Raw genomic sequence first — 18,837 nt, forward strand, 5'->3', positions numbered from 1 at the left:
TGTGGTGCAGCCTGTATTGGTTCCTTCCAGCTGGGTCTGGTGACATGATGGGCCAGTCAGCAGAGGGTTAAACACCGGTGCACCTGTGGCTCCCGCTGCACTCGGGCTGTGCCTGATGATAGGTTTGGACAATAGGCTCTGATTCGGCATACATGCATACAAAGGTGATGTACGTCAGCAGCTGCCTCCGCGGATGAGACAGAACAGCGCTGCTTCTTAATATTAATTTATTCAAGCGGCAGTAAGATCTCGCGGTGCTACCGTTCAGACATCTTGCACTGGTTTAGTCTGGCCCTGGTGAACATTTGCCTTAAACACCGCCTGTCAGCACCCTGGCTCGCCTAGATCCGCTCTGTTCTCAGCTCCCCGCGCTGTGACCTCGGCTGAGCGAATGTGAGGAGCGGAGCTCATAGCGTGACAAGCCCGTGGACTTTAGCAGCCTCCGTCGGAGCTCGCAGCCTGTCGTGCATTGTGCGTCATTGTGCGCCATCACCAACGTTCGCGTCTTTTTCTCCGCTGAGGAAAACATGGCAACACCGGCCGCGGTCAACCCTTCAGGTGAGTCCCCACAGAGCGTGTTTGCTCCGGCAGAGCTCTCCGCGGTGTGTCGGTCTAAACAAAGGCGAGTGGAGCTGTTCGTGCGGAGGACACAGGCTGGCGTGAGGCCGCCTGGCTCTGCATCCAGCCCCTTCCCCCACTTCACCGAGGCGACGGGCTTTTCTCTACAGGCACAACACAACTTCTGTGAGCTAAGACAACACACAGCGAATATTCACGTCAGAGTGGTTTTCTTTATCACACCGGAACGAACTATTACGCATCTCTTATCCGTTCGTTACGCGGTTGTTGCTTTTTACTCAAAACGAAATGCTTTTTGTGTCGGTTTTACAAAGCTCTTCTCTAAGGGTCAGTGGAAACAGCCTGTAGCCTGGTGATGTAGACACTGGTCAGTTATGGACTGCACTTGTGTCTTTAAACTTGTCCAACTTTACAGAGAAGTAAAACCCTGAGAGGACAGGAGAGACAGTGCATGTGTCTGTGGTCCAGAACAGGCTGAGCTTCAAATGACTGTGCTGAATGAACACATTTTAAGAGCGTTTCACTGTTTAGAATATGCAGTCCATACGTTCCTGTAAAGGCTGTATTGTTTAACATAGAGTACTACAGTAATACATGCATGCTTGGATGTTAAATTATTAGCTGCCTTGTGTACTTGGGCAGTGCCACAGGTACTTGTCGCAGAGTAATGAGTGAGGACATCCTTTCCCTTGAAGGACAGAAATGCATTGTTACATTTCATCAGGCAATAGTTATTACATCGAATGTCTTCATAAACCTTTATTAAATAAACTATGTAAATTCATAGTAGATGGCCCTCCACCAGCTTATATCTAAAGAGATATTGTTTCTTTGCCTGGAATGAAAGCAAAGTGACACCACCAAACAAGTTCAAGTCAGATCTGTGGAGAGGTGGCATGCTCACATGTTGTGAGGTATTTCTTAATCAACAAGAGCACCTGCTTTTTCCCCCTTTTTAAATAACTGCCAGATAGATAGCATTAATAGGCATACTGAGGCGTGGAACATTTCATACAAAGCAATAACAGCTTCATGGTGGTGCACCCCAGAAGAGTTACACAGCACACATCCACCTATACATCTTAATGCATATTTGATGGACAGTGCTGAGATGGAACTGCACTGGGCACCCTGCATCTCCAAACATCCTAGTTCAGTGACTAATATTTGTTCATAGTTTGTTTATAGTCTATAGCCTTTTGTGACTTTTAGTAGAGACTTTCACATCAGATAAAAAAGTTGTGACTCTGTGCTGGGTCCAAAGACAAAAATTATGGAAAAGAAAGAAAAGATCCGCACTGCAGTTCTTAGGAGGTCCCAATTGTTTTTATATTTGAATAGTACTATAATGTGATGTTCCGGAGTCAAGTCCTTCTTCAGATGCTTGACCCCAAAACGTCACATTGTGGTGCTATTAAAATAATGAAAAAAATGTGAGCTTCTAAGAACGGCAGTGTGGATCAGTTTCTAAAACATTTTGTGAACCATGTCTGCGGTTACATACGCGCTTAAAATTGGATTTTCTTTTTGAGTTTCAAGATATCAAAATAACATGCAAAAGACAAAATAGTAATCTGGTCATGCAGTTTGCATGTCATTTAAACTAATATTAAAGGTCCAGAAATCTGATTATAATTTTGGTGTGTATGTAATATCAGGGACCTCATGGAGCTTTGCAGAAAGAACTTGACCAAATACAATTATACAAGCAAATATGCAGTTTTATAAAACAGAAAATACAGCATTAAATTACTAACTCTGTGAACAGATGCTGAGAATATTGTATAGAACAGAGGATGGTCTGTTGATGACCCATGAATACCAAGGCCATTCCAAGCCTGTAAAGTGTAAAATTCCCAATTACTTATGACCCTCATGCATGTTAAAATACTACACAGGAGAAATTCAGAGGCTCCACTGGTTTAAGTCATAACACTTTTGATAGAGCATAAATGTCTTTATTTTATTGATGATATAGCCAGTGGTTTTGTCCTCAGTTGGCAAGCACACAGTTTAGTTATAAACGCATTTACTATTCGAGGTGATTTCTACCCTTTGTAGAAACACAATTTATAGGATCTATACTTTAAAGCCACAGTATATAACTTCTTAGCCAAAATGGATGAAAATTACACTCCATCATTCTTAATAAACATTTTGCCCAATTGACAGAATTTATTTTTTCTTTTACTATAATTGTTCATTATGAATGAATTGTTCGTGCTTTATCAAGGCTCTAAACAGTTGTTATTTTAAAATGTTACCCAATTCCCATATTGTCTAAATGTATGTGAATGTAATGCCTACAAATAACTTAAGCCTCTTTAATCCATTCCACACACAAGCATTCTTCATGCAATATATACTAAACTAAAAACTTAACTTTTGGGGGATCACTAGTGGGTGTTGTTTCCTGATGCATATTTACTACACCAACAAACCAATGCTCACTGTACTGTACCTGGTTGTTGTGAGCTCAATACTTTCCTGGTCTCTCAGTCTCACAGCAACATGCGCAGATCCTGTAATTAATCCTGTGTGGGAGCCCTCAGCTGAACAGGTCAAGCGTGGCCTTCCTCCCGCTCCTGTCACTTCATTGTGGATGTAAATGAAGCTGGAATATAAATAAAGAAGTGGTGCTTATTAGTGCCATGGCTGCATACAGAATGTGAGTGTGCTGCTGGAGAATCGCCAATGAGCAATCACACCTCTACAACGCACTGTCTGAGAGAGCTAAGGGGTCTGTGAGGGCCTGGGGTCTCATGTGAGGTCTGGTGTCCGTTCTGGTCTGAGATCTTATCTGATAATACTAGCAGAGGACTGGATGATCTGATGCAATGCCATAGCTTATCATGTCTATTTTTTGGTCTGTAATAGTTTAAGATCTGATATCCCGATTTTATGAAATTGCCTTCAACAGGTAAGTAAAGTCATCTACTACTTCTAGATGTTGACACTTCACTTACTGTGTTTACATGCATGGCAGGAAAACCGGCCTAGGCCAATGTAAACTGATTTTTCTAAATGCCTGTAAACCCGGGCACGGCAATTGAGTTGTAGTTTGAATCTCAAAGATCCCAGTAACACACCTGGAGTAGACATAGATCAATATTTAATTTTGTTGATGTATTTGCACTTTTTTGAAATATCAGCTATCCGTCTTAAATCTCTTGCATAGTCTAGTATTTGGTTTGGGTTAGTAATAAAACAGGGTTAAGGATGTCTAAAGGTAATTTCTTTTGAGCTTATTTTTCTTATTTTCTTATTTTTCTATACTTTAATTATGTAAAGCATTAAAGATATAGACAATATTTTAGTTAGTAGTCATTTCAAAATGGCCCTACATATTGGCCAGAAAATATTGGCAAAATCTTATCAGACAGTTGGATAGGACAGTCGATATTGGCATCGGCCATGAAAAAAACCAAAACAGATTGGTCGATACGTACTTGGATACCCGCTGCATATAGGAAAGATGTTCAACTGCACAAGGTAAGAAACAGCTAGGAAATCATGGCACATTTCACATCAGCAGTGACTTACTAGAAGCACAACTATTTATTTCTTTGACCTGGAAGTACACTGAGATATGAGCAGTGTGAATGGCTTTTGGGCAAAGACAATTTGAATTTGTTTTTTTCCCTGTGCATGTAAACGTAGTGACTTGTGATTGGTTAAACCCACCTGTCACTTACTCTGAGCATGAAGAAGACCAATAGGAGCATAGAGCTGTATTAAAAGAACATTTGTGAATCATGATATGACAAAAAAAACATAGCATGCCGTCACACGGGGTCAGATAAAGATAATTTTTTTATCGACATATTCCACAGCCCTAATCTGAGATCTGTCTGTCCTGAGATCTTCGCTGAAATTTCCCCTGAGATCTGAAAACCTATGTGCTCAGATATAGCACCAGCTCCATCAGACTCAGTCTAGTTAAACTGAGTAGGTTACACCGCAACCAGCCTCGCATGTAGTCCAATATTTACATCCATATTGAAGAGGCCAAAGAGCAGTCCCTCTCCACAGAGCATATATCAAAGTACATGTGGCAATTTTAAACACCCAACACAGATTATTTCTCCTAATACCCATTTTATGTAGCGTAAGTTTGGGTATAATAATACCTATTGAATTCAATCCTATTCAATCCTAAAATAAATTGTAATCAGTAGTAACTGCAACTGAATTAATGCTAACAATACTAGTTCTGTATGTGATATTTTGTTTGGAAAGATGAATCATACCAATACACTGTTTCTTATTTCCACTTTGTTCTGATGTATGGTCTGACTTGTCTGTTCAATTGTGAAGCCTTATGATCTGAGGTCAGAGGTCTGGTCACTTTTTTCCAGAGTGTTGCTCTGATCTGATATTCTCATCTAAGACCTGTACTTGATTCTGATCCAGGGTCATCTTTTATGAATGGTGTTTGACCGTGGTAAGTGCAGATATGAAGCTGGTGCAGTCCTGGCGCATACTAACAGTGAGTGAGAGTCTGGGGAGCGGAGAGTGTCCTGAGGGAGGAACACTCCAGTCTGACTGACAGAACACAAAGCACTTCTGTCATACACGTCCCCAGTGCAGATATCTAAACATACTTTGTATAATGTAGGACAGGAGTCTCCAAACTGTGGTTCAAGTACCTACATGAAGAGTGAAAATATAGATACACCATTTAACAGAAACAGTGGGTAGAAGCAAATCAAATAATACAGCTGTATTCAAACTCGATTTTAGTATTTATGCACCAATCCAAACTTTCAGAAAACCTGTATCTGTTGGCCTTTTAGTTGTTTAGTCAATTGATTGGTTGATGGTATTTTAGTCAGCCAAATTTTTATTATAAATAGACAGATATATTGGCCTTAATCAGCATACGTCACTGCTTTATTTTGGTCGACCTGCTACCTGAAGAATGCTCATAAATAGGCCTGTCATGATGAATACTATATCAACTTATCATTCAATATATGAAAGCTGGAACAATATATTTTGGGGCTCAAAATATAATGTGTGTACAATTTCTGTGCAAAAGTGGTAACATTTGGTGTATTTTTGTTTTAATGCAATAACATTTGAGGTGTAAAAGGTTGAATAAGTGACTTCTATGGCTAATTTTTGTTTCATTCTGTTATTTATTTGTTACAGCTCAGGCCACACAGACGGTCTATTTAAAAATTGTTTTACAAGGATTATCCTGCATTGTAATAGTATCAATGGCATACAGTAGTTTCAATATTATCATTTATTGCAGTATCTGTAAATATGTTGTGTAAAATTTGTTATCCTGACAGGCCTGCACATAAAGCTTTATTTGAAGTTTAAGTGCAAAGGGATAAGTACACAGAATGTGACTTCACTGCTCTCATGTGTTCGTGGTAAAAAGGGCTGTGGGTGAGTTTGTAGTACACTGAAATTACAGAATTTGAAAAAAAAAAAATCCCAATCGGCCCCTAAACAATCGACATCGTCCATGAAAAAAACACGCAGGTCGACCTCAAATTTTTATTAGTTGGATCACTTACCTATTTTGTTGTTTTTGTTATTATATGGATAAAAGCAGAATGGAGTGCGCGGGGAGAGAGTTCGCTGGAGTTTTTCTGGTGACTGGAAAGCTTTGTCTGCCTTTTCACTTATGAAGCTGTAGCCAACAAGACCGTCTCTTGCGTAGTTGTTTTTGTGTGAGATGCCAATCATTTTGAGAGCTTTTGTCAGTGCAGTTTGTGTAATGATATATTTAAAGAAGACATATTGTGCTTGAGTCTGCTATATAATTATAATCTATGACACCTATCGGTCATTATAATTTGGACATTTTAAATCACAATATTGATCTAAAATTACTTAATAAAAGAACCAAGGCCACTGACTTTCACGTTGGAAAACTGTGGTGCCCAAGGGAGCTGACGTCACCATAAATGTCATCACAACAATGAGCCACGCAGCTGTCGGCACCTCTGATGGATAACTGCAGATCACACGAGCGAAGAGCAGATATTTTCTTTATTTGTACCAAAATGACTATGCAATGCTGCCAAATCCTGCGGCCATCACCGATTAAGAAAATTAAATTGGAGAACAAAGAAGAGCAGTGGGCGTATGCCGTTGGCGGTGAAAATGAGGGTTGATCAGAGCAATGACATCTTGAGTGCAGTAGTAAAAAGAATACTCAAACATGCATGAGTCATTTGGAATATAACTTCAAGAGGGTAAATGAGAATGAGAAGGGAAACAACAAGCCAGTCTTACATAATTGGTTTGCTTTAAACAACCTTAAAATTGATTGGGGATTTCATGCTTTGACTTTTTGAGTATTCCTAAAATCTTAAAAGATTTAAAAAATAATTGCCAAAAGCTATATTGGTTAGGCCCTAGAAAAGGTATTAGCAGAAAGTGCTATTACTACGCACGACTAAGTGTCTGCACCATATGGATGTTGTTCATAAGGCAACCTCATCAGAATAGAGCCCACCAGACTCTGAATGCAATCGCACAAATGTATTTATGCAAAGAGAGTTCTGGGTGCTTGGAGACACATCGGGTTGATAAAGCACTGCTCAGCTTACAGATCAAGTCCTCCATTTTTTACTAGTGTGGAATGAACTGAAACATATATTTTACTCTATTTTGAATAATTACATGCGCACTCTAGGATTTGAGGTGAACAGTGAATATCCATGCTGTGGAGTGGTTAAGTACAACGGGTTCAAACTGTTCCAAGATCTTTAGTCATGCAGACGTCAGTATACACAGCAGAAGTGAATTCACTAAATGACTCTTCAATTGTTCAAGATCAAGATTCACATTTTCTAATCAGTCAGTGGTCGATATGTTTTGAGTCCTTTAAATTGACAGAATTCAGACTTTGGAGGGACACATTTTACTATTTCTTTAGATTGAAAGAAAAACATAAAATAAAAAAAGTTTCACTTCCATTTTTGATAGTGCCCCTTCAGAGTATCGTCACAACACAGTCAGCGTGTATCCGCTAATGAAACTACTGCACATTGCATCAGGTTTGTCAGGTTGTTCTGTTTTGTATCACGCTTTTGTACATTCATGGAAAATTGCTGTGTGGGAGCATGGATGATGTTGGCTTGTAGGCTGAGTGACAGGACTGTACTGCTAACTAAAAACTGTAAGGTTCAAATAGTGAGAAAATAGAATAGAGAGATTGCAAGAATATCAAACATGCGTGGATGACATATAAATAACACTTGAGGCATGTTTTGGATGAGCTCCAAAAAGGATTGGCGCTTTTAATGATTAATAAATGTATTTTATGTTTGTTGCAGAGATGGCCAGTGAGCTGCCCGGTGCCGTGTCCATGCCTGGAGCCGTGGGGGGCAGTCAGGTGCGGATGGGAGGAGCAGTCCCAGGACGGGGAGGAAAGAGGCGCTCTGCTGGGTGAGTGTGTTCTGCAGGGCAACTTCACATGAAGAAAAAGCATTATGTTTACAGAGACATAAGTAAATGATACAGAGCATATGTACTTGGGATAAACTGTGAGGCAAGCGCAGAACAATCACAGCTCTGCACCGCTCTGCACCGCTCTGCACCGCTCTGCACCGCTCTGCACCGCTCTGCACCGCTCTGCACCGCTCTGCACCGCTCTGCACCGCTCTGCACCGCTCTGCACCGCTCTGCACCGCTCTGCACCGCTCTGCACGTCAGCAGCTCAGGAGTGGCGGTATGAGGCTGCATAAGGCCCATTTAAGCATGCTGTATTTTTTCCATAACCGTAAACACACCTGGAGTTGTGTTTTGTGCCTCTCCACAGAGCTGAAAACACATTGTTCTGCTTTGTGATGTCATTAGTTGGCAATTCAGGAAGTTAACGAGTATATTAACACTAATTATTTGAGAAGGCTCTGGCTGCAGCCAATGGGGAGCTATGATTCGGTTTGCTTTAATACTTGATTATCTACCCCTAACCCAACTGTGAATTTAGCAGCTATTGTTTTTTGTCCATTTTTTACCACTAACCAGAGGGTGACTGCGCTGCATTTTGTCCACTGAAATCAGAACTGGATTTTTGCATAGATACACATGATATTGTTCATAAAGTCTATGAAGAGTATTCAGAAGAACTCCCACTATCTTGTTTCTGAAATGCGGTTTTCTGGTTCTGTTCAGGATGGACTTTGACGATGAAGATGGAGAGGGACCAAGCAAGTTTTCCAGGTGAGAGATTGAAGGAAGCAGGTGTCACTTATCATCTCATCTGAAAACATCAGGGTATCAGCGGGTTTGGTTGAGATGATTACAAGTATATAGATAGGACTCCCTTCTTGCTTTGCAGATGCATAGATCTAACCAATAGGGGACGCACAAAACAGATGCTTATTCGATAGCAGTGGCATTCATCAACTGTGTCAATGAGTGGTCTAACCTATCACGTAAAGAGGACAGGTTAAAGGCGCTATACCTGATTTTTACTGTCTTAAAAACATGAAAAACAGCACTAGCAGTGGACCAAAGTTATTCTCACTTTTTCCACATTAAAACACTCAAAAATTAGATGCAGACAGTACACAGTGGTTTTATTTTCATATATATAAAATTAAAACAAAAATTGGTTACAGGCATCTTAAATAATGAACATGCACGCTTTACGATAAATTGTGTTTTGTTGTGGTTAATATTTAATGCGGCTTCTTGTTGTGAAACATGATGGGGTTATAATTAGGGCTGTGGGCCTTTATTAGTTTAGTTGATTAATCAGTCAGTGGTGTTGTTGTGTTAGTCTTTAGCAAAATTTGTATTAGTTGTCTAATCAACTTATCTAGATAGGAGGATTTATATGAGACAACAGCAGAAAGGAGAATTTAGGGAGTGGGTGAAATTTTTTATTTTTTGACATTTACCTCTAAAAAGGCAGCTTAAACCCATGTTTCGCAAGTTTAATGTTTCCTACTACATTTTACTGCATAAATCATTGTTTTTGTATGAACTCCCATGCAGCTGTAGTCTTGTGACTACAGTCTTGGTCAGATCCACATAGAAACGTAGGTTTTACCAGCACTTTTACTGCGCCCCTTATTAGTCCTCTACTTAATCGGCAGGACAAAACATCTTTAGTCAACCAAGAATTTCTTTAGTCGACTACAGCCCTAGTTATAATATCAGTTCTTAAAAAATATGGTTGGCATTTATTGCAATATTTCCTGCTGAAACAAACCACTCTTCATTTCTTACGGTACAATTAAGCATCTTGCATTGAGCCCTGCAGAGCTATAAGGGGCCTGAGAGGAGCCTGTTAAACCTGTTGATACCCTGTCTGTCCCATGACTCCACTCTCACAGCTGTCGCTCACGTTTACGGCTTATTGTTTTGAATGAATGTACAGAATGTATGAATGCATTTTTCACAATATTCTTAAAGTGGTGACCTTACAGTTCATTCACTTCAAGAAGAGAGCTCCCACTGGTGATCACAGGAGGAACTACTGCTGTCTGACTCCCAGGGTTTGACTCCACAACAAATTTATCCCATATATTTTTCTAGTATCCACAAGTAAGCAATTGTTAAAGGTTATTGATAATCATAGATAACTTTTAGATACATATTTTCTTTTATTAAGGGTGCCACACTTTTTAATGTATGTCTATTATTTGTATTTTACTTTATAGCACTCAGATTTAAAAAATAAAATTATGCTGCGCCACATATACAATTTACCCATTTTATGGCCATATGACTGAAAGCGTTTTTAACTTTGTGTTTGCCATTTCCTGCCATTTCCCCCACGTTTTCAATTAATGTTTTAAATATTTGTGCATAGTTGTGTATTTGACGCAGCATCTTCTGTGTTGCAGGTATGACGATGATCAGGGGTCTGGTGGGGATAAGGAAAGATATGCCAGGTATGGAGAGCCTTCCCTGAGCTTCTGTAGGAGATCAGACAGCAAACAGGAGGCACTGTCCTAAGAACGGACCTGTCCAACTCACACCAAATCTCATTTAGAAATAATAGGAAACACTACATGACATAACTGCTTTAAAGTTCAATGAGGTACATTTGGTCTTCCAATAAGTCATTCTGACATATTAATCTTTCAGACATAAAAAAATTGTCTGAAAAAATAATCTGATAGAATAACTAAATGCAAGATAAATAAGTGCAATGCCTTATTATGAGCATTCCAGGCAAAGCAATAACATCTTCATGGAAACAAGGAGATAGTGAACCCTCCACAAGAAAAAAATATGCACCTTGAATATTTTATATGAAATTGTGATTTTTCTGACAACTAGTGGGATTAGAGTTGCAATTTATGTTGTAAAATATGAATTTTATTTAACGTCCACATTAGTAGTAAGGTTAGTGACTGAAATATGAACTGCTAAACCAATAAAGACTCACATGCTTTTCAAAACATGTTTGTGGTCTAAAAGTCCAAGATGTCAAAGGAATAAAACATTAGTCTCAAACCAGCAATATCATACCAATAACTCACCTATATACTGGCAAATAGGCCAGTGGCTCTCAAACTTTTCACACCAAGTACCACCAAAGAAAATATTTGGCTTTCCGAGTACCACCAGAATTAAACCAGGTCTAATCTAGAGTAAATCCATGTCTAAAAGTGGACTACATAATTTCCACTGTAGTTTAAATGAGAAATTATCCAAAGGAAGGCAAAAATTGTACAAAATAAACTATAAATTAGGCAAACCCACAAAAACTGAAGCGCTGTCTAAGTACCACCTGAGGGAGCTCACGCACCACCATTGGGACACATACCACAGTCTGAGAAATAGTGATAAAAGCCATAGCTAGGAAGCCCAAAAAATGCTGGGTTAAGTCATTAAACTGTGTAATTAAACTGCTACTAACTACTATTAAACTGCGATTGGTCTCAGATTATACAGAGAACTTGGCTTTATGGGAACTGTACTTTGCCAAAATCTTAAAATGTTTAACTCCTTATATAACAGATTTCAGTGTGATATGTGATTGTTTTAGAATTGTTACCCAAATGCAAACTACTACATTTTGACTGTAATGTTTTGGGGATTTTAGACTGTGAGCCACCTCTCTATATCCTCTCCCCTTTTTTCATGTAACTTCACTGTGTACTCATGCATGAAAATATTATCGGTCTCATCATCACCTGCGTGTATTTTTGGTGTGTATTCTTAGCGTGTTTCTCGTCTGATTTAGTTCATTCCTCTGCAGAGAGAACCATAGTGAGATCGAGCGCCGTCGCAGGAACAAAATGACCCAGTACATCACGGAGCTGTCGGACATGGTGCCCACCTGCAGCGCTCTGGCCCGTAAGCCTGACAAACTGACCATCCTACGCATGGCCGTGTCCCATATGAAGTCTATGAGAGGCACTGGGAATACCTCCACAGACGGGGCCTACAAACCCTCTTTCCTCACAGAGCAGGTACACACACAGACACACCTTTGTTTTTTCTAAGGTTGTCAGAAGTATCCAAAATCAGATACTAATCAATACTAAAACTTATGTCGAAACTAGTTACTCATTTGAGAAGATATGCACGCTAAAAGGCACATTTCCTGAAATAGCTGTAGAAAATCTCATTCTGTTGTCTAAAGAAAGAGTGTTTTTTTATTATAATCATGGTATTGGAATCTTAGTATCGAAATCGAGTTTGAAATTTCATGACAACACTATGTTCTTCAAAGAGCTAATCCCTCCAAAATCTGGCATCCAGCTTTGTTTTTGGAAGCAGGAGTGGTCCACAGCTGTTTATCTGCAGTGATCAAATGCAGAATCCATCTTTCAAATATCCCTTCATCATTCAGAGTTAAAGTGCATATGACAGGCTTTCATGTTTTTATAATTATTACATGGTTTGTTGGGATTGTACCTGTGGTAAATATTTATCATAGCTTTATGTCAGTTAATTTAAGGCAATTTGTAGAAAAAAAAAAGTTGAAAAGAACAAGAAGTACAAAAAAAACAGCAAGTAGCCTAGCAGAGCTATAAAACAGAATACCTCTACCTATGTCATCAACACAGGCAATTCCAATGAAAATGTACATGTAAAGAACACATTTTCTGTTTAAACGCTCATTTAGCAAAATTAAAGTGCATTTTATGAAAAAATATTAAAATGTTATTGTATTTTCATTGCTCCAATCATAACTACTGTTTACATTAGACCGGTTTTGGCTCTTGTTAAAGTCATGGTTGCAAGGTAACAGCTCTGGAATAACCTCTAACTATGTCATATTTGCTGCTAACGAGTAAAAGTTAGAAAGTAAAAGTTTAAAATAGAAAAAACTAGGTAAGGTTTTTAATAAATCTTAAATATATTAATTTCATGAAAGTCTATGCTGTTTCACTGCCCTCAAGTTATTCTCACCCTGTTTGTTTTGATACGTCAATTCTTTGATTAGTTAATATGCAAGTGAATCCTGTCTATTGAAGCTGATGATGCAGATTGTAAGCCTCACTCCCGACACTACAGGACAGCTGTGGCTCCAGAAAGTATCTTACCATCACCAAGTGTGGAGTGAATGAATAATGACATCAGTGTAGTTCTTTGAGAGCCTTTGTCATGCTTGTAAAGCATGACACTCGAAGTCATTGTTATTATTTGTACGTGCACTCTCCCTCACATTTACACTTCTTACTGGGAGCAGAATCACTAGAGGACTGTGCTAAAAACAAACAAACATTGGAACAGAAACTACAGTATTTTTCAATGTGACACAGTGGGGGTAACGCTATTTGTGGTGTGCAGGAACTGAAGCACCTGATCCTAGAGGCAGCAGATGGTTTCCTGTTCGTGGTGGCAGCTGAGACCGGCAGAGTCATCTATGTGTCTGACTCGGTGACTCCCGTCCTGAACCACCCACAGTCTGAGTGGTTCGGCAGCACCTTGTATGAGCAGGTGCACCCTGACGACGTGGACAAGCTGAGGGAGCAGCTAAGCACTTCTGAGAACTCCATGACAGGTATTGATGGCACAACTATATTATTCATTCCCTCACCACAGCTGTTCACTCTCTCAGCATGACTATTAACTCTCTTCAGCACAACTATTCACTCCCTCATCACAATTGTTCACTCCCTCAGCACAACTCTTCACAGCAACCCTCACAATAATAGCAAAAGATAAATTCAACAACATTTTGCAGCTCATCCAAGCGTCTTGTTCAGTTCTGATCAGATTGCAGGTGGGAAGCTGCCTTATATCTTCTTGAAAGGAAGAGCCAAATACAGCGAAATTAACACACCTATTTGTTTAGAGTTTCTGTTTGTTACCGAGGTCTGTTGAGCTACACTACACTGTGCCTGAGTCATATTTTGAGTAATCTTTCAAGACTGATTTTGGTCTGAGGATGGAGTTATAAATAGGATATAAATGATGTCAAGCCCCCCATTCTTGTTCTACGAGGGAGTGTCTTTCCTAACAAAAATTGCCTCTTTAACTCCCCTCTTTTCTTCACTCCGTCACCACAGCTGTTCACAACTTAACTCAACTGTTCACTCCCATATCAGAACTGTTCACACCCAATCCTTAAGTCCCATCTCACAACTAGTATACTATCTTCCAATGGGTTTTTTTCATGTAAAATTATATTTTGCACTTTTGAACCCAAATGTTCTCTGCACCTCAGCAATGACAAGTGCTGTTACTGAGAACAGGAGGGGCAGTTATGGCCTCCACGGTGAAATGGTGAAATGTACACTAGTCAACACATGATTCCATCTTGTTTTTTTAATACAATTTGTTTTGGGAGATATCTCAAATGCCAGTGACGTATGAGTGATTTGGAAAAGGTTATTCGTAATGCTCTCCACTGATACTGATCACTGATTCTGTCCTCAAATGTTAAAAAAGCAAAAAACATTACAGTCATTCATCATCAGCAATGAAGTAGGTGAATGTTTAGGTTTAACATTGCATGCAAGTATTGTGCACTTTTTTAGTTCTGAAAGTTCTGCTGATGTCTTGAGCCAATCATTGGGCTATGCTGTAAAATGTTTTGTAAATATAACATTCATCATACAATAATTATGCACTCTGTTTCTGTACACTAGAGGGCAGTATTGTGTTATAAACTAGTGTCAGTCAGTCAGCAGGTCTGCAGCTTGTGATTGATAGCTAGCTAGTATACAATAGATTTTGCTCCTCAGTCTTATGACAATTAACATCCTTTACTATTTTAATGCTTTAAGGGTAAGTTTTTTGCCTGTGAGAGCCGTGTCACGTGCTACCTGCTTGTCGCCATAGATGAATGTTATTGCTTTGCTTTCCTACAACATTATCTATCTTGCATTTGTCACAGCTGCATGTCTTTTTAATGAAAAAACAGATCTGACCAGTAACTGGCTTAGTAGCATGATGTGTGTGTGTCCATGTACGGTAGATTGTTACGTTTAGCACATTATGTTTATCAAACAAAACAATAACATCTCCATGGAGACAAACAGGTAACAGACCCTCCACCATGCACCTTTAATGAGTAAAAAATATATATAATTTTTGTCAGATTCAAGTCTCTGTTGGTATACTTGAGTGGACAGTATGCAAGAAAAGATTTTAAATTTCATAAATATGTCCTCACTGTGTCCCCACATACAAGGTGGACATGTTCAAATCAAATCCAGCTTTTACTGATAACAATTCCAATGCTGAATATTCTTAATTACCAAAAAAAGTGGACATTACCTGTGAGTTATAATTTGTTGATACATGTTGACAGTGATAATTGTCCAATCAGAAAACAGAACGAGCCCCACACGAGTCTCTCATTTGGGTTGCAAGTTTCTACAGCTTGATTCAGTTGGTTAAACCCTCTCTTATTTTAATCCTCACTATTTAAACTCCAGCAACTACAGCCAATCATTGATCAGTGCTAGTGCAGCCTCTGCAGCTCAGTGAGTGAATTTTGAAGTTCTGAGTTTTCACATGAGGCCTGCCCATATACTGAGAATGAGAAGAGCTTGTATGCGCCCTCTATCTGCAGTTTAAGGCAACCCATGTTCAGTTGTGATTGTAATACCTTTTTTTTTTAAAACAATAAGAGCTAGTGTTGTCATACTAAAACAACTTTAAAATCGATTTTGATAAGAAGGAATAGAGCAATTCCGATACTACGATGATCAGAATAAACAGTCTTTCTTTAGACAATAGAAGGCCATCTTAAACATTAAATCATAGTGCTTTCTTTTATATTACCATGTGGCCTTATACCTGTGTAATCAATCAGTCGTCCAGGTAGGCGCCAGGTTTTGATACTAGTTTTAGTATCAGTTAGTCTCTGATATTCGATACTTTTGACAAACCTAATAAGAGCGCAGGCTGCAGACATTTCCTTTAATTTGTGACGGGGAGTAGAACACAATAATAAAACCCGTTAACACAATGGCTGGATGACATTAATTCACTTAATTAGCAGGTTGTTTTGTCCTACCAATCTCACAGTACAAGTTTTAATGACGTGGTGTTTATCAGGGCTATAAAGAATGTGTGGGGGGTGGGCTGCACGCCTTCAGCTGCCACTGGCTAACTCTATATTATCACGCTAAAAGGCTGCTTCCCATCAGTGTGCTGTGTAGAAAAGTCTGATGTGCACATTCCACTGGAGGAAAACATCTCCCCCTCCCACACTCACACTCACACACACACACAACTACAAAAGCACTCAAGAGCATAACACATCACTCATTTTGATTGTGGACCTTGTTTTGCCACTATATTGAACCTTAATATCTGAACATCTGAAAAGGTTGAATTGAAGGTAAAAGTGATGTAATCTATTCTAGAATAACTCTGGCGCTGTCTTGTACATCAGCCCCAAGAACTCACTCAGGGATGTTTTGAGGTTTCCAGGGGCCCTAAGATGCAGCTTTGGGCCCTGTACTTTGGGAAACATGTCAAATAGCTTGACTTTTATAATCCACATTCATGCACAGAAATCAAATTCATCTACAAATACAAGTATAGGCTTATTGTTCCTTTAAAGAAATTTGTCCTCTGCATTTAACCCATCCTTCAATGTTTGGAGCAGTCAGGGGCAGAGGAGGCCACAGTGCTGCACCTGGGGACCCATGTCTAGATCTCACAGGCGTCAAACCCAGAACCTTCTTGCTGTGAGGCGTGAATGCTAGCCAGTAGCCACTCAGCCACTGTGCCTTTTTACACTTTTTTCCAATTGCTTTGGCACATTTTCTGAAACCATTTATAAATCTGGCATGTATTTTGCACAGTTTACTAAACTATCCACACAAGACACAAAACAATTCAAAATGTTTGAAAAAGTAAACTTTGTGAACAAAACATTAAACACAAAAAGAATACTTTGTGGTTAAAATATAAACACAATCATCAGATTTATAAACTTATCCAACCATCATGCAGACCCTGGCCAGCGACACTTTTACATGTGTAGTTTGAGGGAGTTAGACCTGCAGGACCAGTATCACACTGTACATGATGTTTCGAGAGTGAGGAAAATGCTGTAAATATGTTTCAGATATCACACAATCATTTAGGGATTTCCAAATCTGTGCTATATAGCAGTTGGTATCTAAACTATGTCAGACTTGGACTTCAAAGTGTCTGCGTGAACCAGACACGTTGAGGCCCAAGTCTTTTACACTGTGATTTCTAGTGATTCTGTGTCTGTCTATATAAATATTGTGATTCTTGTGTGTTCAGTTTTGTCTCTTGTGTCTTTGGCCTATGGACTTTGATAAGAGAATATAGCATGTGGATAGACTGTTACAGTTGCAATCTGTGTTCAAATAGTTGATCGTTGTGTTTTAGGTCCTGCAAAAAGTGTGTTGTAGTTTTGATATGAAAGTTAAAGCTTGAATAGTTGCTCTTTAAGTGGCAAGTTTGGGAATTTGTGCAGAAATTTAGCCTTTATTATGTCTATGTAGGGTGTTTTAAAACGTTGCTTTTTATTGTTGATAAAAACCCTAATTTGTTTCATCTGCTGGCGAGGGAACTCTATGGTTTAAGTTGCATTTAAGTTATCATATTATTTGAATGAATTCATAGTTGAAATACAGTTTTTATTTGTCACCAAAATAAAAAGAACTGGTACTCTTTATCCAATTTAATCCCAATAGAATATATTAAACAAAAAATATAACTGCCCGGGCTGGTGGTCCTATCCATCTGTAGAGCCTGCTTGCACCAGAAAACAGCATTGTCCTCTGTGTATTGATGATATGACAGTTTTGGACCACAGTAAACCTGGAAGCACTTGTCCCAGACTGATCGCGTCTCTAAAGTTGGATGAAAAGCAGACTTGCAGACATTCACCAGTGCTATTTGTCTAGTGTCTAGAACAGTTAGCATCACACCGAGAAAATGTTTTCTGAAGTCATATCTGCTAAAGGACAGAGTCTGAGGCTGAGACAGTGATGTGGACCTGTTAAAGAACACACAGAAGGATCATTTTGGCTTTGGCATGAAATTATGTGTCATGATTATTATGACCAAAATAATTGTGATTAATAACAATTTCACAATAATTATAACTTTGTTGTAAGTGAAAAGAATCACAATCTAGACAATATCATTCTGTGTTAGTACGTTTTCCTGCTCACTCTGGTAGTATAATGGGGACTATCTGTGCTGTTGATTATCACAATTAAACAATTAAACAGAATGTACAACAAACAATTATTGTCAATCCCCTTAAAGGTCCAGTGTTACTCAAAATTGATTCTTGTGAGCTTTTAACCATGTTTTAATGTTATTGCCTCATCAAAAACATACCTGAAGCTGTGTTTTTTAGTGTTTGAGTAATCATTTATTAGTAGTCTGTCTACCTCTCCAAAACTCAAAATACTCGGTTCCACCTTGTGATGACATGAAGCAGTAGTTTTCATGTTAACATCTATGTTTACCTTTTGTTCAGTAGACAGTGTAGAGATTGGCAGGGCTGAAATGATCCAAATGATTCTAGTGAAGGTGTATGGAGTGGAGCATTTCCTGACATCACAAGGTGGAGTGTTTTCTGTCTGAGAGAATAACTCGGCCTAAGCATGCAACAACAAAACAAATCTCCAGGTATGTTTTTGATGAAGAGGCAACATTATAACCCAGAGGTGCCTAAACTTATTTTATGGAGGGCGACATCTCAAAACATATTCGAAGCGGAGGGCCACAGACCGGTGATCAATGCAGCTTTATACACAGCTTTGACAGAGCCGCTGTGTATTAATAAGGCTTGAAACACATTAATTTTAGGTCTGAATCACACTGCAATGTGATGTTTGAGGATATAGTGGTAGAAATAGTTTAATT

General features: G+C 39.0%; 1 protein-coding gene across 4 annotated transcripts in view; it reads left to right on the plus strand.

The window, feature by feature from the left end:
• Positions 1-211: 211 nt before the first annotated feature.
• The window catches only part of arnt2 (aryl-hydrocarbon receptor nuclear translocator 2), a 52,919-nt gene continuing 34,293 nt past the window's right edge, over positions 212-18,837 (plus strand). The window contains exons 1-6 of one of the 4 annotated variants that reach the window (XM_055232586.1): positions 219-558; positions 7,881-7,992; positions 8,722-8,769; positions 10,404-10,451; positions 11,753-11,981; positions 13,309-13,522. In XM_055232586.1, the coding sequence (XP_055088561.1) occupies positions 528-558; positions 7,881-7,992; positions 8,722-8,769; positions 10,404-10,451; positions 11,753-11,981; positions 13,309-13,522 (682 nt within the window). In that variant the 5' untranslated portion in view covers positions 219-527. Of the gene's footprint in view, positions 559-7,880; positions 7,993-8,721; positions 8,770-10,403; positions 10,452-11,752; positions 11,982-13,308; positions 13,523-18,837 lie in introns of all 4 variants that reach the window. The other 3 variants (XM_033988558.2, XM_033988573.2, XM_033988567.2) reach the window with 3 other exon arrangements.

Source organism: Periophthalmus magnuspinnatus, chromosome 3 (assembly GCF_009829125.3).
Source record: "Periophthalmus magnuspinnatus isolate fPerMag1 chromosome 3, fPerMag1.2.pri, whole genome shotgun sequence".
NCBI classification, from domain to species: Eukaryota; Metazoa; Chordata; class Actinopteri; order Gobiiformes; family Gobiidae; genus Periophthalmus; species Periophthalmus magnuspinnatus.